Source organism: Martes martes (assembly GCF_963455335.1).
Source record: "Martes martes genome assembly, chromosome: 6".
In the NCBI taxonomy this organism is placed as follows: domain Eukaryota; kingdom Metazoa; phylum Chordata; class Mammalia; order Carnivora; family Mustelidae; genus Martes; species Martes martes.
Window position 1 is genome coordinate 46296762 of NC_137893.1, and position 23880 is coordinate 46320641.

The 23880-nt window shown below is 37.5% G+C and overlaps 1 protein-coding gene across 1 annotated transcript in view; it reads right to left on the bottom strand.

Moving 5' to 3' along the window:
• Window positions 1-269: 269 nt before the first annotated feature.
• DOP1A (DOP1 leucine zipper like protein A) overlaps window positions 270-23880 on the bottom strand; it is a 104606-nt gene continuing 80995 nt past the window's right edge. Inside the window, exons 24-39 of the mRNA XM_080806957.1 lie at window positions 20222-20356; window positions 18292-18347; window positions 16835-16939; window positions 14191-14257; window positions 13876-14020; window positions 13623-13702; window positions 12601-12710; window positions 12177-12326; window positions 11978-12039; window positions 10022-10174; window positions 8760-8896; window positions 7884-7939; window positions 6674-6838; window positions 3674-3803; window positions 2717-2776; window positions 270-879 (exon numbers count right to left, since the gene is read on the bottom strand). Of these exons, the coding sequence (XP_080663083.1) occupies window positions 574-879; window positions 2717-2776; window positions 3674-3803; window positions 6674-6838; window positions 7884-7939; window positions 8760-8896; window positions 10022-10174; window positions 11978-12039; window positions 12177-12326; window positions 12601-12710; window positions 13623-13702; window positions 13876-14020; window positions 14191-14257; window positions 16835-16939; window positions 18292-18347; window positions 20222-20356 (1917 nt within the window). The 3' untranslated portion in view covers window positions 270-573. The remainder of the gene's footprint in view (window positions 880-2716; window positions 2777-3673; window positions 3804-6673; window positions 6839-7883; window positions 7940-8759; window positions 8897-10021; window positions 10175-11977; window positions 12040-12176; window positions 12327-12600; window positions 12711-13622; window positions 13703-13875; window positions 14021-14190; window positions 14258-16834; window positions 16940-18291; window positions 18348-20221; window positions 20357-23880) is intronic.

Sequence of the window (23880 nt, forward strand, 5' to 3'; positions counted from 1 at the left end):
TACCTCTTTGAGGAGCATCACCAGGAGTCCGAGGTGTGAGATGGAGACTGTGCGTCTCTACTCTGCACGGAAGTTGAGGTGCTCGTGCTACATTTGGGAGGATGCAGGGCCGGGCTCCAGTTACGTTTTACTCCGCTTAGTGAAGGTATATGGGAGAAAACAGTCATACATGACTATGCCTCCCACAGAGAAGTGACGCCATTCGGATACTAGAATGTGGTCAAGAACCGAAAGAAGATACCAACAAATCTAAATTAAACAAAGCCTGAAACCAATAGCAAAAAATGTGCAGTGTGTATTTTGCAGGTTTAAGACAATTCAGGACAGTAAAACAAACAATGGACTATAGATGTATATATAGATCTCTCTCAGGCACCATAATCAATATGAGCCAACAATATTTAAACTTGATTCAGGCCACATTCAGACATTTGCTCGTATTTACAAATATTTAAATTAAATACAACCTGAAATGTTTAGTTACATACAAAAAAAGAAACTATACAACTCAGAGCAATGTTTGTTTTAAATAATTACATTTACATATAGTTAAATGGAACCACTTGTAGTGCTTCAAGTTTTTATCACCCCTTCCAGGAAATCTTTTTCTACCATCTCTTCTATTTTTTGCCTGGCTTTGCTGGAAAATGGTTTGTGGTTTTCCAGTTTCATGTCCTTGTTAGGGAAGGTGTTTGAGTAGAGGATGGGGCTCCCTGAGTGGCCTGCACATCGGCTGGTGACTTTGCTGTTGAAGACTTGGCTGAGCACATTGAAGAACGGCAGGAGCTGCTCGATACTGCGCACAGCGCAGATGGTGAGCAGCAGGCGTCCCGGCTCCCAACCCAACGTTCTCCCTGAGTTGTCTTCCTCCGGATTTTTCTGTAGAAGACACAAGGGAATGGTAATTAACGGATGAGTACAGTCCACGAGAACATTTCAAAGGGTATAAACATCAGCAATGGTTAACAAATGCAAACGATCACACTAAGTCTCCATTCCAGACTTGATTAGACGCTTGCTTCTAACTGAAGCCTCTTTGTGCCAGTTATGAAGTGTGGGCAGAAGAGTCCCAACACTGCAGTCCCATTTTCCAACTGGAGTGCATGAGCACACTTCATTAGCAGAATTGGTTTTTTGAGAGGGAGAGTCAAAAATTAACAGTTTATGTTGTGCTTTGCATATACTCAAAAAGCTCCCAGATTTCTGGACTCCCACACAGGTGACCCAGGAGAAGAAGGTTAGGAAGAGACAGCAATCTTCTCCATGTCACCACTTGTAAATCAGGTAGTAGTTCCCTTTTAGCCAAATGGCTTATACTTGCCACAACATGGTGGCAGATTTCAAAGTGATTAACTCAGTATGAGAGAGAGTAAAGGAACACTCGGGAGACACACTGCCATCTGCTTCATTGTGTTAACATGGGGAGGAAAGCTGGACCTGGAGTCAAAATAACAGGGTTGGTGTTAACAGCTCTGCCTTTTACTCACTGAGGGACATCCTTGGGCAAGATACAGAAAGGTTCCTCATTTTAAAAAGTGGGGAAGTATACTCTATCCAGCAGAGAAGTCAAATGAGAATGTAGGTGAAAACTCTGTCAACTAAATGTAAATGCAATTAAAATATTTTGTGTACCAAGAGGCTGGTTTAAGCAGCCAACCAGATTATACAAAGATGTAGACCTCAGTCTATCTAGGGAAACTTCTGAGAGAATTAGAGATGTCTGAGTTAGGGCAGAACCACAGATATAAAAACACACAGTGGAGAGAATGAAGATAGACATGGACTGGATAGAAAATGGGGGAAAAATCATCAAGGGAGACTTACAAAGCAGAACTATAATCTGTCCTATTGGTTAACAAATGGAGTTTGCCTTCTCAGACCAGATGCTGCTGAGAAACTTTTAAACTGTTAAAACTTTTAAACTCTTACTCTAATTTTTAATAACGCTAGTTTCCTAGTGGAGAGAGCAGATGCAAAATCCAGCTTTTTTCTCATGTGTGATCACAAGCTTTGTTTGCTTACTTAAAAATGAAATCCTGAGAAAGGAAAATAGACTGAAGTTATAATAGGAGCAAACAAAAAAGATCATCCAGTTCTCTATAGCCAGAAAAAAAGAAAAAACAGCAATTATTTAACCTCCGATCTAAAATATAGGATATAGAAAACCTCTTCCTTTTGCTTAACTAGAACACTGGCTTTAATGAGTGTCCCAGACTGACTTTCTCATCACTGGCATCCATTAGGTAGCTGACCATACCACCTTTCTAGTCCCCTAAGTCAAACTGCAATCCAACAGTAATTAAAAGGTAAATAGACATGAATCTATCCTGAGGGAAAAGACATGCTTGAACCCTCTATACAACTAGTTTTCAAATGTAACTGAAGTGTAATCTTTTGTTTATATTCCTGCCAAGATGTACCTGTAAGAGAGGGACTTTTACTACTAAGCTCTTGACCCATAATGAATACCCTTGTTTTGGTGTTCTCTTCATCAGAACTACTCTTCCTCAATAATAAATAAAATTAAAAAGTCAGACATGTTTCCATAAAAATGATTTCTCCTTTCACTTCACCAGTCTACACTTGAAGACAGACTTCCTTCCTCTTTACCTCTCTCGTACTTGTTGAGATCCAGACCTGGATTTGTGTCTCAATATTTGGTCCAGATGTGGCAACTTTTGCTGCCACATCACAAGCATCAAAAAGCCACCCTCACCTGATGCTTGGCCATCTCCAATCCCTCCAAAATCACTGTCTTAAAGTCCTCCTCCTTGTCCTGTGGAAGGAAAGAGGAGAACTCAGAGCCTTTGTTCCAATGACAGGTATGCTTGGCCATGAAGACCTTGTTTAAAGAAAATGCTCTCTAATCAAAACTGTTTTCTTATTCTGGGAGACACGTTCTAGGCAAAAGGCGGTCTTGTTTATCCCTTAGATACAGAGAGGGGTCTTACAGATAAGGTCAATACTTATGAGATGCAGGGATGACAAAAAGTGCATGTGCCTGGGGTCATACATATCATCACTTGGCTTCTGGATTTGTCACCATGATTATTTTTTTCAAACCCTGTAATATCAAAGTGAGAAATACCCAAGTCCTAGCCTTAAACTCTGGATCCAACTTTCACCTTCATCTCTGCCCTTTCACGTAGTTCTTAAAGAAACAACTTGATTTCAAAATCAAGTTCCTTAGATTCTTCAAACACAACCTCCTCTTTAATCACTTTCCTCCATCCCATTGTTTGTGGAATGTGATTTAGTTCAGGGGCAGCTGCCTGAGTAGGGGACCCCAGAAGACTGGGAAATTTCTGAGCACTCAAAGCACATACTGCAAACCCACATCATCCCCAAACTTTACATTTCTTGAAAAAAAAAATTTTTTTTTTAAAATTTTGTGTTTTATTTATTTTCTGTAAGTAATCTCTATATCCAACATGGGCTTTCCAAGATCAAGGTTGGATGCTCGACCAGCTGAGTGTCCCTGAAAATTATTTAATGTTTGAAAAAGAAAAGATTTGGAACAAAGGCTCACTGACGAGCATGCCAAATTCATTATTTTCTGAGGCAAAGATCTCTAATTAGCCTGATGCATAATGAAAGACACACGGTACATAAGACATGATATAAATACATTTTACAATTCTAACTACATTTAAAAAGAAAAAGAATGCAATACCTTTGCCCTTTTCCGAAGAAGTTTTGCTAGTCGAACTACATAAGGTTTAAATTCTCGTTGGTGTATGCCCTGCCTTCTGACTTCTAAACCGGAGTCATCCGAGGCTTCTGGAATAAAGGCCCATCGGTACCTATGTACAGAAGAATATCAACGCTGCTAAGACAAGATGTGCCAGGTAAGACAAGGCCACATAAGTATAGTGGAAAAGCCACGGCCCCACCACCTAAACAGATTCCAGTGGCAGCTGTGCTGCTTGCAGCCCTGTCATCTAGGACAGAATTCTTCACCTGACCCTCTCCTTCACCATTAAATAAAGATACTATTAACTACCGCATAGGGTGGTAGACAGTAAATAAAGTGTTCATTTTTTTTCCCATGAGCACAAAGCAAGTAACTGAAATGATTCCATCCTCATTTGTTAATGGCAAAATCTCTACCATGTGCTTGGCCAGATGATCCCACACACACAAGGGGGCAAAGAAATACAAAAATTAGGTAGGATTTCTTTCATACCTCCCTTGTATTTTTGTTTTTATTTCTGTCTTCAGTAAGTAAATATCTGATTATGGGAAAAGTTCAAACAGTATAGAAGGACACACTAAAGAAAAATAGTCTGTCTCCCACCACAGGGTCCATCAATACCACCAGTTTCCTGTGTGTCCATCCAGAGTTCATGCATAACAGAGCACATCTGCACACAACCAACCTCCTCCTTTTAACAAATAAAAAAGCCTCACTGCTGCTTGTTCTGATTTAATTAGATATCTTGGAGATAATGTCCCATAAAACCCCATTCTCTTTAACAACTACACAGTACTCTGGTGTTGGAATGAACTGATTAACCAGTCTCCTAGATTGCCCCATTTCTTGCTATTACAAATAACGCCACAGTGGCTACCCTTACATAATGCTGATTTTTGTACACATCTGACAGTATAGTGATAGGAGAAGTCCTTGGAAATAGAATTCCTGGCTTAAGGAGAATGTGTACTTTGAGTTCTGGTAACTGTAACTTCCTTGGTGAACAACTGGACAACATCTGTGTATGCTTACAACTAGAATAATGCTTCTGTTAAGGTTAAAAAGAAATATACTTTTAGATCTTTACCATATGACGGTTATTTATAAGTGGAATTTCTCTTATGAACATGGCTTTTTCAGTGTTTATAGGCCATTTTGTTTCTGTGAACTATTTGTTAACTGTCATTGGCTCATTTTCCTATTGGGTTATTGATATTTTTACACAGGAAGGAAGTTCACAAATGTTTCCCCAAGTCATTGCTGCCTTTTTCACTTCATGGTAGTTTTTGGTCACACAGAGACTTTTTAAGATTTTGAAATACATATCATGTTTAGAAAGGTGTTAACTTTCAAGATCAAATTCTCCATGTCATCTACTACTTTATAGATTTTTAAAAAACAGTAGTTTAAAAAAAATTAGTGGTTTTTAGTATTAGAGCCTATTTCATCTCCTTTCTAGTAAAGCTGTCCTGAAAAATAAATAGGATGAACTCATTTTGGTTCTCATCACAGAAACCAAAAAGTTAATACCATGAGCATACTGCTTAATGTTCTTCCTAGAGCACTAAAGACTATAGTTTCTATCACATTTTTTTTTTTAAGATTTTACTTATTTGAGAGAGAGAGGAGGAGAGGGAGAAGCAGACTCCCCACCAAGCAGGGAGCCCAATGTTGGACTCAATCCCAAGACCCTAAGATCATGACCCGAGCATAAGGCAGATGCTTAACCTACTGAACCACCCAGCTACCCAGTTGGTATTACTTTTGTGACAATAAGCTTCCTAATTAATTCTGACCACGTTCTGACAATTCTGCTTAGGATTTCTTTCTGAATTTCTTCAGGAGTAACAGCAGTATAACAGATATGTGATTCCTCAAATTTATTAAGAAGCGGCATTAGTTTTCAAATGGAAGCGAAAAGGAACTAGAATTAATCTAAAAAGAATTTCTAGTTCTTACCATTAAATTTAATGAAAAGTAAGCTTATGAAACAGCACTTTTAGAGAATTAAGCATGTCCAGTATAGAAAGCAGATTCTGGTAGTTTACTCTTTATCCTACTGCTACTCCATTCCAGAAGAATAAGAAAACACATTACATATAAAAACATATTTGATCATATGGATAAGTTCTCAAGTTAGCTACATTTGATAAAACAATCTTATTTACCTTGCCTATTTAAAAAATTAAATACGAAAAGCGATAATGAAATATTTATGAACACTTAATGAGATTTTACTTGTATTAAGTTTCTCCCTAGTCCCCTCTGCCATCATCTCTCCAGTTCAGTTAAGTATCATCTGAAATGAAAGCCTCCTTGAATCCAGGCTTGCCCCTCTCCAGTCCTGTGTCCAAACTATGCAGCCGAAGTAAAATTCCTACAATGCAAGCCTGGTAACATCACTTCGTTCCTTATGATGATTCAGTGGGTTTCCGCTGTCCTTAGGTTGAAGTCAAATGCTCTAATACAGCTCACAAGGCCTTTCATCATTCAGCCCCTTTCCAGCCTCTTCTCATAACATTCTGCTTCCATGATATTGATCCCTCAGCATTTCACACAAACCAGGTCCATTCCAATCCCCCAGACTCCACGTGTGTCCCCTTGCTCCTCACCACGTCAGTATAAATCTGTTTTGGGGGCCTAAAGCTAGGAGGGGGCCTCAGCTGTGTGACCTCAACAGCCTCCTGCATGTCAGCTATCAGAACAGCCAGGATGTGTTCAACTGTATGTCCTCTACACTGGACTGGAAGCTCCTGAGTCACGTATGCCATCACCTCACATAAGACAGGTACTCAAGTTGTTAACTAAATGCTGTTAATTTATCCACAGCAACCATTACTTCCAGTAACTGCACCTCCCCATTCTAGTAAAAATTATATTTCAACTTATACAAAAAACTTTTAAATTAGTCCTAGATGTCAGTTACCAAAGCAAATGCATTTTCAACAATATCCATTTAATATCCTTGTTTTTACTTACATCTGAAACTGAGGAAGATTTTCAGAGGGCAATGCCAGAGCCAAATCCAAAAATTTGCAAGCAGACAGATAGAGGTTTAACCAACGCTGGCTGTTATATGAAGTAGAAAAGCCATTACCTCCTGTGTAGGTTGTCTCCAGACCAGCCACAGAGGGGCCTGAAGTCCTGTAAGCAGGAGACAGTGCTGTCAGCAGCTGTATCCAATTCCTAACAGGTAATTCCCAAAGTGCCAGCTAATATTTTTTATTCCAGTACGTGTACTAGTAACCTCTGAGCCAGGTCAAATAAAAAGTCCTCCCCCTGCCTTTTTTTTTTTTTAATGTGGGGAAGAGAGAAAGAGTAGAGGAAGGGTGGAGGGGGGTTGTGTGATCTCAAGCAGGCTCTGTGCCCAGTGCAGACCCTGAGGCAGGGCACCAACTCATGACTTGAGATCATGACCTAAGCTGATATCAAGAACTGGGGGCTTAACTGAGCCACCCTTAAAAAGTTCACTTATGTTGATAATGTAAAAATAGTACAGAATAACTTAAGTTACACTCAAGAAATATAAAAATACAAGCTGTAAAGCCAAGATACCTCCCTATTACTCGATGTCTCTTTGCAAAGATTGCGGGGGGAGGTCTTTCTATAAAAGTAGTTATTAGGAGAGGGGAATGCTTTTTTTTTTTTTTTTTTTAAATAAACCTAGCACTGTAGAGTAAAATATATTTAAGACACATGGTGTTAAAGGAACTTTTCAATTTATAAACTTACTTATACAAAAATTCCTACATAAATAAAAATTTATATTCAGTCATATTAGTATACTGCCTGTACTAAAAAGAATAAAAGTATAGTACACCAAGATCATTCTGAAAGATCTGGACATACGGATACCTTAGTTACAGGTTACCTGCCATGATAGGTTTTGCTGATGTTTCAGGGACAACAAGTGACCTACCAAAACCAACACAGCTGGGGTAACTGAAATAATATTGCTTTAAACTAAATCTGTCTGGAAGACAAAGGCCATGCAGTCTAAAATGGTTAAGGAATAAACGATACTATATTATACCCAAATACGGTCATTTAGGTAATAAGAGACTATATAAACTAACGAATATATAAAGTATTCATATAAAACACTATCTATACTGTTCTAGTTGTAATATTCTGGATGACTAGGATACTGAACACTGACAAGAACATATGGAAATGTATTACATCTTACCGTGAAATATCTTCATCAGCAGTGAGTTCCTGCTCCATCAGTAAAAATACCTGTACCTGAAGACCGTGAAATTCATGTTAAATGTTTTATTTAAACTTGATATTTAATGCTTCTTTCAAGTTCTCCTTATGCTATGTTTTCACTGAACCAAAAATAAATTTTAGGATTCAATCATATTAAACCATACTTAGTTTCTGAAAGTTAAACTGCACAGTTAGCACAGGGCCTTCCTAATGACCAAGCTGGGATGAAGCCAGGCTTTTGTTTGGTGACGATGCGACACAGTTACAGTTATTTAAAAAATATATTAAAGCCAATGTCTTTATGAGATTATAAAAGCTTGGGTTTTCGGAGTTACAGATTCACTTCCCTTTCTTTACTCTTGTCCTTTCCCCGAGCTCCCCAAATCATTCAGATAAGGACGATGGTATGACCCAGGGAGGAGAAGGGATGGGTGTAGTGGGGACTTAGGAAGCTCACTGTTTCGGAGATTACAAAATCTGTGAAAGTTTCCATAAAGGAAGCTTAGCTCCGGTAAGTGCTGCCCTTCCAGAGTGAGCACCAGCCTCATGGCGGTTAACTCAGCGAAGCCATCTCTCAGCCCTCCAGACGTACCGCTATGGCCTGCAACCAGGCCTGGCAGCCATGACCAAGTCAGAAATTTGGTGTGGAAGGGAATACACGAAACCAGCTCAGAGGAACTAATGATGGGACGTTTCTGTGTGGAGATGGAATCTGACTAGTTTTACCATTTTCAACAAGCTTAATGAGAGTTGGGTTCTTTTCTAAGATTAGTTTTTATCCAGTAAGCACGTTGATGCTAATCACACTGTTTTAGGATTTAGATTGATAACCTGATGATTAAAATTAACTCACAAGTTCTGTAATCATGGTAGGCCAGAGTGAGGTAAGATGTTGTGGAGACATTCTTAAAAGTAACACTCTGAAAAACAGGAACACTTGCGAGTGAAGAGTTGGCACCTGGGGCAAACGGAGACTCTCAACCAATCTCTCTGAAAGAAATGCAGTATATTTTCAATGGATCAATAATGAACATCATTTTTATGTAAACTTTTCCATATAAGCTAACTTACTACTTCTCAAACTATCTGATGAAGGACCGATTTAAAAAGTAAATTTCCAAACCGCTGCAGATTACTTTAATAAAATATTATAAAAATGAATTACTAGAAAAAAGTCAAAAGAAGACAATAAATGCAAATGCCATTTTCTTAATGGATTCAACAGATTCTGTCAAAATTTTTAAGTAAGTTTAAAATGCTTACTCTAAATTTCTGTACTTATCATGGATGGCATAACAGCCTGGTGCCAGTCCACGGAGCACACTTTTGAGTAGCACTAATTTAGTCAGCTTTAAAAATAAAATCACAGGACAAATAGTGTGCAATGTTGTATATCTGATGCTCAGTAGAAAACGTTAGGAAAGAAGGAGCCACTTATCTTCTGAGAGAAATAATCTCACTAAAGAGATGACAAATGACCCTTCCAGCCTAGTTCCCAATGGTGGCTTTTGAAGCTGGTGGCTGCCTAACTACACTGATTTGGATATGGAACAATTCTGCCCTAGGCCCAGTTCATCCCTGCGGAATGATGATGAGCACATGGATATCCATCAGGACACAGAGGGCCACTAAGCCCATTTGGTAAAGCTTATAAAAACTTTATGCAATCCCCCATCCAAGCGACAGCTCTCCAAATGTTAAATGTTACTTTTGGCCAAAATGTCTTGACTCTGCCTGTATTTCAGTTCTCTTTAAAAATATACCACCTCTTATCCACAATAAGAAAATCCCACTAATATGTCTGCCTGCAGCAACTTAGTCTTGTATCTCACCCTTAAACATGAATTCTTTAGGAAACTTGAATCAAACAATATAAATAGAGACCATATTTAGGCAAGTCCTCCGAATTCAGTGCTTGATTTTTTTTTTTTTTTAATATGCTGGTGATGGTCATTTTTGTTGATTCTGCATAACAGATTTCTGTTGCTCCAACATTCTCCATTCACCTACACTTGGTATAGTTCATCCCAACTTACAGCCTAGGGAAAGTATTTCCTAAGCAACAACAAAAAAACATAGTTTGGAAGACAGAGAAAATAGGTTTTCACTATTTACCTTGTATATCTGGAAGATATTTCTGGTACTGGTCGATTTCACTGCTAAAAATAGCAAATGCTAATCTTTTGAGAAGCATGGCTCTCTGCTCTAGCTCCACATCTCGGTTTGCAAAGAGATTAAGGGAACTGCTCTGAGCCACAGCGACCCGAGCTGAAAGAAGAACGCAAGTAAGAGAGGTACTGATACACTTGTGTGGTCATCTGAAAAAAAGATTATTGTTTTTTTTCAAAATGGGTAGACACCCTGTGACTTCCAAGGGTGGGAGGAGCTTGGGGTAGAGAAGTCCCGGCTCTCTGGGGCAGAAGGGCTGGCAAACAGACTCAGCATCCAGAAGCCAGGAGGCCAAGGGGGAGCCAATGTGGAGAGAAGACGATTTAGAAAATTAGGAATACCAACAACAAACACCATTTATAAAACCCTTTCACATTTCATGCCATCTGCCTAACACCTCATTGCTTTAAAAATAGTATCTGGCCTGGCCTTTGTAACTTTTGTTCCCTGTGCATGGAATACTTTGTCCCTAGGCCTTTGTTCCCTGTGCATGGAATACTTTGTCCCTAGGCCTTCCCAGGCGTCTTCAGTTTCACCTCACAAGTGAGCTCTTTAGGTATTACTTAAAATCTGTTCTCTCACCCTACTTCCTTCACAACTACTGACTCCCTGAAATCATCTTATTTATTTGATTAAGGTTAGCATAATGGCCTTGCCCATTTTTGTCTGCTGAACAGATGAATTTGAACCTTAAAACAACCCTGTGATCCTCAGAGGGGAGAAAATATGCTGCCCCTTTTCCAGAAGGGAAACTACAGCTTGTGTTCAAGAATTTACACGAAATCATCAGACTCATCCAGCTTTACTGCTATTTAAGGTCATCAGTTTAGTAACTTTAAACTTAAAAAAAAAACAAAAAAAAAAAAACCCAGGGGACCTGGCTGGCTCAGTTGAAGAGCATGCAACTCCTGATCTCAGGATGGTGAGTTCGAGCCCCATGCTGGATGAGGAGATTACTTTAAATAAATAAATAAAATTAAAACAAAACAAAACAAAACAAGAAAACTCTTTTTTCAGATGAAATACTATAGGAATCGTACTATATAAAAGCAATCAAGACAGAGTAGAAGTGGGGTAGAGAGTAATTCTGATATTCTTGACCCTTCTCTTTCTTCCTTCAGAGGAGATAAAGAGAGCCCCAGGATTTAGAGTGACTTGTCTGACACGCTGAATCCAACTGCCAGCCTTTCTCTGCCTCCCCACCTATCAGTCTTTCGTTCATTTGATAATTTCTCATTGAGTGTTTACAATGTGCCAATTGCTGTGCTGTGTGCTGGGGAAACAATTTAGACACAAATTAGACAAAATAGCTCTACTTACTACTTATCACCTTGTTTTCCTCTTTACATTTTTTTAAATTTTATTTTACCTTTTCTTAAAGATTTTATTCATCTGACAGAGAGAGACACAGCGGGAGAGGGAACACAAGCAGGGGGAGTAGGCGAGGGAGAAGCAGGCTTCCCACTGAGCAGGGAGCCGGATATGGGGCTCAATCCCAGGATTCTGGGATCATGACCTAAGCTGAAGACGCTTAATGACTGAGCCACCCAGGCACCCCTAAAATATTTTATTTATTTATTTGAGAGAGAGAGCACGGGGTGGGGGGGGAGGGACAGAGGGAGAGGGAGAAGCAGATTCCCAACTGAGCAGGAAGCCCGACTCTGGACTCTGGGTTCAATCTCAGGACCCTGGGATCATGACCTGAGCTGAAGTCAAACACTTAACTGGCTGAGCCACCAAGGCATCCTGTCCTCTTCAAATTTCAACATTCCATCCCTATAGGATACTAAGTATAACTTGACAAAGAGCTAATTCAGTAATTGCTAGAGAAGAACAAGGTAAATTAAGCATGGGTCATGATCAGGAAATACAATGCTTAGGTGGTCATCCCATAATACTCACTCATCAAATCTCTAAATGTTGTTTTATCATGTGTCATCAGATTGTCCATAATTGCTCTCCAACTGAAAGAAACAAGGATTATGATAGGTCATTAAGATTTCTGCTGTTACTATTAAAAATAGTGTTCTGCTTGGCAGGATAGTCGTTGATTTCAGTGAGATGCATTATCACACTGAATAAAAGCAAGACAACGACTTACTGATTAACACAAGAGGCATCCATCTGAAAGAAACTGGGATCCATAAAGAGGTCAAAGGCTTCTTTTTTCCAAGCTCTCCGTGTGTACTGATACCCGCTAAGACTGCTAAGCAGCTGGACACAGGCTCGGTAACTAGGGGCATTATGTGCACTAGGAGGAAGGAGAACCAGAACCACTTTAACCTATACGGTCTAACTTGAATCATATGATTCATAAATGTTCACATTCACCTAAAACGATGATATGAAACAAAGCTGATATACGATATGAATGATAGGAAACCATAACAGAAATAATTTTTTTAAAATCATTACAATTCAAAGCAAAAATAATGTTATTTTGTGGTAATTCCAAAACGGCAACAAAGGAACACAATTTGTTTCTAGTAGGCTTTGAATTAAGAAATCTACTTTAATAACAGTACCTGTGATTTCGGAGGTAGGGCACAACATAATGCATAATATTTACAAGTAAAGGAATAACCCGTTCCTTTTCATCACTATAGAAAACCATATCCAAAAGATGAGCCAAAACCTAAAAAACATAAGAAATGAAGTATAATCTAGCAGCTAAAACTGACAGCATTTGGAGGTGGGTTTCAGTCTGTAAGGATACCTAGAATACTTTAAAAATAGAAAAATCTAAAATCAGATCTCAGTAGGCCATTTTTATATGAATGGCTTCTACCACTCTTTTCTTTCTTTTTTTTTTTTTTGCCCACTATAAATACATGATAGGAATATGAGCAAATTTTTACTATTTCCAACTGAGACAGGGAAGTATAGAAAAAGAGAGATCAAGAACCTTCTAATGTGACAGTGAGTAAACAGTGAATTAAAGACTAGACACGCAGTATTCTCTTTCTCTGACTCAGTTAAAAGACGGCTTGAAATAAACTAACCGAATGAACTGAGCTGTTTAAGTCCCAACTCTATCAATTAATAACTCTTAGTCACATTGTTCTAATCTTTGTGAGGCTTGGTACCCGCATCTGAAAGGGGAAACAAAAGTGACCTACAAGGCTATATAACAGGAAATAAAAAAAAGAGCGTGTTAGAGGATAGATAGATCTAAAAATGCTTGCTAAACTCTAAAATATTTCAGAGTGGCAAGCATCATTAAGCATCATTATAATACTTTGAACCTTTCTGATTATACTGTGATACAAAACCACTTTTCTTTTTAAAAATCATACTTAAAAAATCATGTTTAAGAAATAGTGCATGGGGAAAGAAGCAGTATCTAAAGCTATCACTAATACTTAACAAAATAAATAGCCTTAATACAAAGTCAAAGCTTTATTTATTCTATATAGTGATCTATATAGTGATCTCTAGAAGTACAAAATGGTTTTAAAATTAAAAACTCCTCTGTAAGAATTACCTGCTCATACCGAATTGTGACATTGTTTACTTGGAAGTTCATGTGGAAAAACTTGGTATTTACCTCAGAAAGTAAGGTCAATGCATGGACACTATATACAGAAGGAGTTATGTTTGAGGTTTCCATTGCAGGTGATAACATATCTAAATAAGAGAAAAGACAGGTAAAGATACAGTTAGGCCTTTTCCCAGTGGAAAATAGCTACCTGCTAACATGAGAAAAGGGATGATTTTTACGGTGCTTACAGCGCTAGTTGCAATGATTTCATAGTAAACAGGAGCCTACAAATAGAAACCTCAATGTTTGAGATCAATACCTTCAACATCAGATTCCAAATTGGTTCCATCCACCACTATTTTGGGAGAAGGCTTAACTTCAAGATTTCGTCGCAGCCATGTTGTCTGTTCCAAAGAAGAACCAGCAATGGCACCGATTGCATCCACTATTTTATGAGTCACATCCTGAAGAAACAAGGAAAAAAATCAGTCCGTGTATATGTGTGCATGTGCATGGGTGCACGCACACACACGTGTGCCTAACTTCAGAGATGATCTTATCTGACCTTATCTTTTTGGAGTTGAGGGCACGGAGACAGAGTTTTGGCAACAGTCCTCAATTCAGAATGCCTTACCTGAAGGTCTCTTTGGTCTTTTTTATTTTCCAAACTAGGGTTTTTCATAATAAACTCATTCAGAACCCTAAAAGGGCCAGAGAGAAAAACAAAACAAAACAGGAAATATCAGTATAAAGGAAATGATGCAATCTGATTTCTCCCAGTGACCAAGAGGCTTTGTGGCCTTAAATTCTATCTGTGTGTTTAATGAAAGTATGAGTATCCTAGGACTCTGTTGAAAGGAATAAACATATGCACAAAAGCACATATACAAGGAGGTTCATGACAACATTACTTGTAAAAGCACCAAATTGGAAAGAACCCCAAAGTGCAGCAACAACAGAGAATTTGTAGCATATTCATATAGTGAAATGCTGAAAGTAATGAAAATAAATGAAGCTTAATAAATTATAGCTATGTGAAATTACATGGATGAATCTTAAAACCATATGTTATATGAAAGAAGCAGACACAAAATAAAATATTTTTATATGCTTTTAGTTTAAAAAAGGGCAAAATTTATCTGTGGTGTTAGATAATGGTTATCTTTTGGGAGAAGGGAAAGGACAGTAATTACGAGGGGACCTGAGGAGACATATGGTGTTTTATTTCTGAATTTAGACTTGATTATATAGTTGATGTGTTCACTCTAACTTGTGGGGTAGTGTACTAATTATTTGCATATTTTTCTGTTTGTTTGATATATCAACAAAAAAGTAAAACAAACAAACAAAAAAACCCATAAAAACCAGCAATTTTAAACTGTAACAGAAATGGCTTCTTACCCTTTATGTGTATGATAGATTAAAAATACTTCATGAGTGAAAAAGAAATTTCAACTTCTATTGATTGCTAAAATTCCACTCAATATTTACTGACAGTTATCCTTTATTAAGATTAATTATATGCATAATTATTTCCAAACTAACATGTGAGGTTATATTGAAAAGCAACCTTCACATCAATTTCATTTTGTAATTAAGAATTTTTAGAACATCAGTGGAATGGCAGGTAATAAACAAACACACAACCAGAAATTTAAAAAGGGAATTAAGTTTCTACTCTGAGATGCCCTAACTTTTTTTAAACTTTTAAACTTTTTACCTACACACTCTGAGTATACACACTTGAGAAGGAGGTAGGATCCTTTATTTTCTGAGAAATGAGAAAGGATAAAAAAGCAGATGAGGAGAGAGTCTCCTATGTGGAAGCTACAGGTCACAATAAATAGCTTTAATTTCAGCAGAGTTATTTGCTGATAACTCAAACAACTGTACATATATTCCCTCTTTGAGCCTTAAAACAACTTAGGTAGGGAACTTAGGTAGGTAGGGCAGGTGCCATTATTTTTGCTTGACAGATGGGAAAATAGCCTTACAGAGATTTACTGAGGTACCCAAGGTCACAGGGATGAGGGCTGGAACTAGAGATTAGAAAAGAAACGGAAATCTTCATGAGTACGTGGTCTGATTTCTGGGATTTACATTGGTCTTCTCAATCATTAAAACTCATACACACCAGTTATCTTAACTTTTGATCCAGGAATTGCAGACATTGAGTCTGCTGCTCTTTTCATTACATCTTCAACATCTAAAACTCCTTCAGCTCTTTGATTTAGATAATTTTCAACATAGGTAGTGTGAGGGGCTGGGAATCATCACGATCCCTGAATTCTTGGGCAGAGTCTCTGGCTCACTTTGGTTGGGCTGGGACCTCAGTGTTAGTCAGCCACCTCAGCCTGACCCGCTCTCACTAAGCTCTTACTACGATTCTTCTACCTCCTCTCTGCTTCCTGGTGCAAGACTACATTTACCAGAAAACTTGAGGTGATCTCACTGAAGAATCTTCACATTCCTTCTTCTCCACTTCAAAATTCTCTAGACCATTGGTTGCCAAACCAGAACTGCTAGCTCCCATAAGGAAAATATTAAGGGTTAAATCTAAGTCTGGGTATATAGGATCACATATCTACACATATAAAATTCCCATCAGAACTACAGAAATCAACCAAAAGGTCAAAGTTCTTTGGATTTGGTTGAATTTATATCCATTCAACATGAGAACACATTGACTGTCACTGGCCATTAAAGACCTCATTGGACTCTCTGAGGTAATGTAAAAAGGCGGCGGAAATTTTACTCTAGTTTCTATCCATCCATTATATCTTAAGCAGTTCTTTTCAATCTTTAGTGTGTTTTCACTCAAATCACTTGGGGATCTTCTAGAAAGCAGATTCTAATTGGGTGGTCTGGAGTAAAGCCTGTTTATGTTCAGGGCCCTGAACTCAAATGACTCTTCTCTGTGAAGTTCCCCATCGGCCATCCTACTCATTCCTAAAGTAACTACTACGACAATTGTATGTTAGTACAATTTACATTTAGTACATTTACATTTTGTATAAACACACATTATTTCCTCCCTACATCCTCCCATCCCTTTTTTTTCAGGCCTCAGACCATACATCTAGTTCTATACCTTGAGAATTCCATGAGAAGACAGAGAGATCATGTGGTCATACAAAATAATATATGATAATATGTTAATGTATTAATAACAATACTAATTAATAAATAACAATAAATAAATAATCTATTATTCAGTGATTAGGACAGTAAACATTCTTCTTTTCTTCAAAATAGCACTTTTAAGTGAAATTGCTTACCCAAGTATAAGAAACTGTCCTGGGGCTGGAAGACTCAGTTGTATAGAGTCTTTCAGAAGAATCAACAGTGATGCCCAGCTATCCACTAAGTTGGGCACTGGAATTCTGCAAGATAAATATAGTTGTGTTTATATAGAGAGAGGCACAGTAAACTTTAAATTTTCTTTATCTTTTCCCACAGCCTTTAGCACATATTTCTACTAGTTTCTCTGAAACATTCCCTAAATTTGTATAGACAATGATAGAACAAAACTCCTAGAAAAGCTCTATGTTTTCTATTAATATTATATAAAAAGAAACCCAATGCATTTAGAATATCCAGTGTGACTTATTAGTATAGAAATTTTGCTAGAGAAATCCCGGTTTGGTTTTTTTTTTTTTTTTTTTAAGATTTTATTTATTTGTTTGACAGAGAGCAGAAGCAGGCAGAGGCAGGCAGAGAGAGAGGGGGAAGCAGACTCCCCGCTGAGCAGAGAGCCTGACAGAGGGGCTTGATCCCAGGACCCTGGGATCATGACCTGAGCCGAAGGCAGAGGCCTTAACCCACTGAGCCACCCAGGCGCCCCGAGAAATCCCAGTTTTAATTCACATGGACTCTAAGAGGTAAAATACAATTGCAGTAAGTCTCAGTTTAATTACGGATACCATAGTCACTTGCTCTCAGTCCTATCCTACTAGGACTCTATTTCCTTCACCTATGAGTCTTAACTCATCAAAGGGAGGATTATCAATCTGTCCTGAACACTGGTCTCACATCTAGAGAAATTAAGATGATCTCTGTTTCAGTTTGGCCTTCACCCTAACACCCCTATGTATCTAAGTTCAGACATTAAGTAGTCCTGCTCCTAATGCTCTAAATCCCAATCAGTATAAATATGCTACCTAACCTAACTTTATAAAGGTTAGTTAAAGATCACAAATTGATGCTGGTGATTGGTGATTAAAATGCAACTGCCCTATAAGGGAGGATTAAGATTCCAGTCTTCAGTAAGAAGTTTATCACAACTGAGGGGTCAGCTAAACACAAAACTGGAATACCAGAGTAAGTGGCTATTTCATCATCATTTCTAACACTAAAAAAAAGTCAGATTAGATTACCACATGTTCACCTATATGAAAATAATATTGGATTCAGTGGCTACAGGCATGGTTTCTAGAGCTGGATTCAGCACTTCATTTATATTTAAATGATTTTTTACAATTCATTGTTTCAGCAGCCACTTAATCTCCAATACACTTAGGTCTTTAGGGTTTGCAGGATCTGTATGGCTGGTTCATTAACATACCCATTGACTATATAAATACATCCACAGACAATGTTTCTAACAAATGTTAGAACATTCTAGTTTTAATAGGAAAAATTAGCAACTTCTTGAAAGGATTCAGGTGCTTTTCTCCTCTATTCCCTTTTACACATGGCTAATGTAGCAAGGAGAGATCTACATCAGTTATCTTACCTTTGAATATAAGCATAGAAAAACTGAAGCATGCAGACTTCCAAAGAAAGATGTTTCTATAAACAAACAAACAAAAAAATCAATTTTACACTGAAGAAAAACGCTGCCTTTGCTTTTTTATCGATGCAACACCTCTGTACTTTAATGACAATTTTTAATATAAAACACTAAAAGGAAACAAAAACACTAATTTGTCAAATAAAGCCACTCAAATGCTTTCTTTTCGTAAAAAAAAACTTAACCTGAGAGCTGTTTAAAAATTTGAAAATGGATAGAAGAAATCAAAAGGTTCTCAATCCCCACCCACATCAAAAATTGATACTCCAGCCATTATTTTTAAATGATCCATTTACTCTGCAAGCATCGACATCAGTTTTATTTTAATCAGCTTATACTTGGTTGGTGCTAGCAGAATTGGGTTGAAGATCTTTACGAAATTTGAATTTAAAACTGTTTTACTACAAATTTCTGTGAAATAGTGTAGTTTGTTCAAATTTGAGACCAACTTCTAATAGTCTCCTAAAGTAGTCTTTAACTAGCGATAGTGCCAAGTGTAACATGTAATAAAAAAGAAAACAGTTGCCGTAGAAATCAGTAACAGGCAAGGAAATGATACTGATGTCCACTGACATTTACCAATTTGTTCCTTTTTAGTACCAACTGTTCCCTTGAAGGTTCCCTCTTATCACACACAGAGAAAAATGTGGTATCTAATGGATTCAGAATTTAGACGCAGAGCAAGGAGGCAGCCTTTGGAGGGCATGGTGATGGAATCTGCTCTTATTTTCATATCCTTCATGCCTAGTCCAATGTCTGGCACAAGCAGATGCTCAAAATATTATGCTGAATTGAGCTTTTACATGCAAATTTAAAATCCTATTGCAAATGCCCCAGGGGTGATGTTAGAATAGTTAGCATGTTAGAAGTTAATATGGATACTAGCTATTCACACACACAAGTATTCTTCTTCCCATTGGCAATTCAAGAAAAAGATAAAAATTATAAAAAATTAGTATTTTCAGATTTGTGTAACAATTCTGTTTAGGATATGATTAAGTTTATTTTGGCTAGGATTAAACTCTAATGTTTGCAGGTTGTAAATATTTTCTCAGAAAATATGATCTCAGTATTCCTGGAACAAAGAGCAAAAGAAAGTAGAGAAGTCCCTAATTTTACTAATTTGCAGACATTTATATCTGGTTAATTAGAGACAATGCGCTGTGACTGCAGACTCTATTATTCATTTTCTGTAGCCCTTGCAAAGCATAGGTTTGTACGTGGTCAAAAATGACTCTGACTAGAACTAAGGTTATGGCAAAACATTTGATATTCATTCCAAAGAGAAAGCAATGAAGAAGCTATTAAAAAAAAAAAAAGATAGTAATAAGGTAACAATTGAGGTCAGCTGATCTTGGGATCTGGCTTATGTGTTCCTCCTTAAATGACCAGAAAAACCTCCCCTAAGAATTCAGTCATACAAGTCTGAATTGCCTTAGACGTTCATGTAAGAGATCTAACCAGTGAACGGCTCTTCACCAGCTACGGGGATAATAACAACAGCAGTCCCTGCAGGTGCTGACAAATTTTTTTTTGAAAGATTTTATTTATTTATTTGACAGACAGAGATCACAAGTAGGCAGAGAGGTAGGCAGAGAGAGACGGTGGGAAGCAGGCTCCCTGTCGAGCAGAGAGCCTGATGCGGGGCTCGATCCCAAGACCCTGGGATCATGACCTGAGCCAAAGGCAGAGGCTTAACCCACTGAGCCACCCAGATGCTCCTGATAAATGTTTTGATTACAGTAGTATGAGGTCAACATGATTTCCTCTCCCCAATCTGTGAAAGGACATTACTGCACACAAAAAAACCTTATCTACCAGCATAATTTCTGAAACAGAATTGTCAATAAAGGCAAAGAAAAGCTCTTCTTACCTTGTCCTTGGCTATGGCCGGGGGCTGCTTTAAAACTTCTTTCACAGTCTGCATAACAGTTTCTGCTCTCATGACACTGATGGAGCGAACCAGTTCTACTAGTAAAAGCTGTTCTTCACTGGCTGCAGGAATGACCTGGATAAACACATCACTGTATTTCTGTATGTAGGTGGGTACATAAGTTTTTTAACAGAAGTCACAGAATTAAGAGACTATTTCATGGGCTCTTTTTAATATAAAAGACTTTGCAAGTCTCTTGACTACCTTAGGTAAAAAAAAATTAAAAAAAATATGTTTACCAATACAATGCATATACAACATTTCAAAAAATCAAATAGGGTAATAATAAGCCTTACAAGAAAAGATAGCAGTGTCCTATCCTATACCTCACATCCCAAAGCAACCCTGCTCAACTCTTAGCTCTCTTCTATTATTTGAGTAATATACACAGCTATTTTTTCCTATTTCATGACTTTTTTTTTTTTAAGATTTTATTTATTTATTTGACAGACAGAGATCACAAGTAGGCAGAGAGGCAGGCAGAGAGAGAGGAGGAAGCAGGCTCCCTGTTGAGCAGAGAGTCCCATGCGGGGCTCGATCCCAGGACCTTGGGATCATGACCTGAGCCGAAGGCAGAGGCTTTAACCCACTGAGCCACCCAGGAGCCCCTCATGACTTTTTAAAAAATTTCCTACTGACATCCCACCCCAGAAGACAAAAATTTAGCTCCCTTACACTTTTTCCCTAACCTCCCAACACAGATATAATTTTACTTAAATCAATATCTAATATTCATATAACTATTTATGGTTGTACCGTGTATTATACTGTCATTACATTTCTTTTACTTTTTGTTTTTCTGAGTTAATACATAGCTTTATGTATTTTTCCATCTTTATCACAAAATTCATCCCCAAATACTCCAACTGCAAACCTCTCATTACATATTCAAATATATTAGGTAATTAATCTTCTACCTTTTCCTTCTGCTTTTTTTTCCCCTTGAGATATCTGTTAGACGTCTTTCTGCTCTACCCTGGGCTTACTAAAAAGTAACATCTTGATATCTTTTCTGTGACCATCAGCCTAGAGATTCCTGTTCCTTGTCTTCTGTGTCCAAACCCCTAATCTTTGGATCCCGTATCTTCTTCCTTCTTAGTTTATTCCTCCTCTAATGGAGATGCATCTTCCAGTGACTGAGAAAGGGTGAACTGATGGTAATGCCTTTTTAAAAATTAGATATTGCATGGTTCAAAATGCCTTGAGTGACAGTTTGACTGGATATAGCATTATAGGTTGAAACTTATTTTCCCATCCCAATTTCCAACACTGCTCTCGATAAGCCTTATCATTATTCCACTGAATAGGAACAGTATTTTCTCTCAGGAAGATTTTCAGATCTTTGATCTCCAGCATTCTGAAACTGCATGCTGATATTTGTATAGCTCTCTTTTCATAGTGTCTGTGGAAACTCATTTCCTTCATTTCTGGAGAATTTTCTTGTACTATTTCATGAATATTTTTTCCCTTCATTTCTTCTGTTCTTTCTTTCTACAAAAAAGATAATTGACCCTCCAGTATTGCTCTCCTGATTTTCTGATCTCCTTTCCCCTACTTCCCATATCTCTTAAGTTTTTATTTCTGGTATTTATCTACTTTCTCTTCTGACACTTGTACTGATTTAGTTTGGTTTCTGCTATGAAAAATTTTATATCCAAGAAAAATTTTAATTTTTGCTAAGGTCTTTCTTAGAATCTTCTTACATCATGGACGCAATACAGCTTCACCTCTTAGAAATGCATTACTATTATTACTTACATATTATTCTGTTACCTGCATTGTTTCTTTTGACTTTATCTAGTTGTTTTGGTCACTGTCAATCAATAGTAGAGGCTTTCTTCATGTGGCTGGTAATCCTTGGCTTTTTATTCATATTTAAATGTCAGGAATAATAATATGGCTAATATTTACAGGGTGCTTATTAAGTGCCAGGTGTTACTCTAAGTGCCACGTAATCTATATTCTTCAGTTCTCACAACCCCGGGAAGTAGTATTTCTACCCTAGGGTCATAGAGTTAGTCAGTAAAGTAATGATTTGAAACCCAGGGAGCTGGTTTCAAAGTCGGTGCTCTTAACAACTCTGCTATTAATTGCCTTTGGAAAAGAAATTAAAAAGTGATGAGAAGTCAAGCATTTGTGTGTAAGACTGGTGGGTCGAGAGGCCTCCCTGTATGGTGACTGCAGCCTAGTTTTTTGTTAGCAGCCTCAAAAACTTTAGTAGCTATAGGTCTTTTTTTCTTGATCAGGTCATTTTCCCAGAAGCCAATCCTCAAAATTCCTACCTAAGGGCCATACTGCTTCCAGCTACCTCAGTGAAGGGAGGCTAATGACGATTATCTGTATGTAAGAATTTTTTGCGAATGCTCCACTTTTTATTATGAAGTCTAAAGTCTACCTATGTGAATCTTATGCCCTTGGAAGAGTCTTTCTTGACCAACTCTTTACAGAGCAAACTTGACTCCAGTCTGCTGCTTGGGTAGTGGAAGAGTGAGTGGTTGCTTGAGCTGGGAGAAAGGAATCTAGACGTGGTCCAGCTGCTCCTTATACACATTTTCAATCAATCCTCCAGATTTCAGCCCCATCCCAACACTTTGCCTTTAGAGGCACCTGACACTTCGATTTCCAGAGACCATCTGTAGTTATACAGTGACAACTGCTTTCTTTCTTGCAGCAATTTTGTTATCAATTTTCTCTACTAAATCAGTTACCACACAGACCTGTATTTTTTTTTCATCTTGCGAAATTGCTGACACTTCTTATTGTTTTGTGGTCAACTGTCTTGATTTTTTTGTAATTGTGGGTTTATGCATTTTTAAATTCTTTTATTCTCAATTTTGAAAGAAGAGCAGAGAAAAATGCATGTGTTCAACATGACTTGTTAATAACAAACCACAGGTCCTTGACTGATTTTAAATAGTTCAGGATTTCACTTTTGTCTAATGTAGTATCTGCTACTGAATTCTCCCATGCAAAAAAATGTCTTAAGTAGGAATGTTTATTTTTATTCCTTTTGACATTTCAACATATATGAAATGTGAAATCAGCACAAAAATAACAGACCAGAAACCTTTAACTAGACAAAGGATATATCTTATGCAAATGTTAATTATTTAATAGCCTTAATATTCTAATGAGTCACTATTTATTTCCAATACAGAACATTTTTGAGCTTTCAAATTCACAAAGCAGCAAAAATTTCACATAGATAATCCTCTTAAGCCAATATATGGATTGCATTTAGAAACTAACTACTTAAGCTATCATGTCTTAATGAAAATCTAGTCAAGATGAAAACTCTCCATATCCTTGCTTTGTACCCTGAATAACTAACATTTAAAAAAAATACTCTGTACCATGTTAACTTTTCTACTTCAAATATAGTTAATATCATACTAATTTCTTTTTTTTGCATAAAATGATGCTTTTTATGCTTATTTAAGACACTTAGGCAATAAACACATCGTTATCTAAACCTGTAGAAAAACTATTGCTTTTCTATTTCCCATCCCATTCCAGCCCCACTATAACTAATAGAGAGTTGAAAATTCGCATGTACTCACCAAATGCTTATCAAATGAAACAACAAAAGTACCAAATGG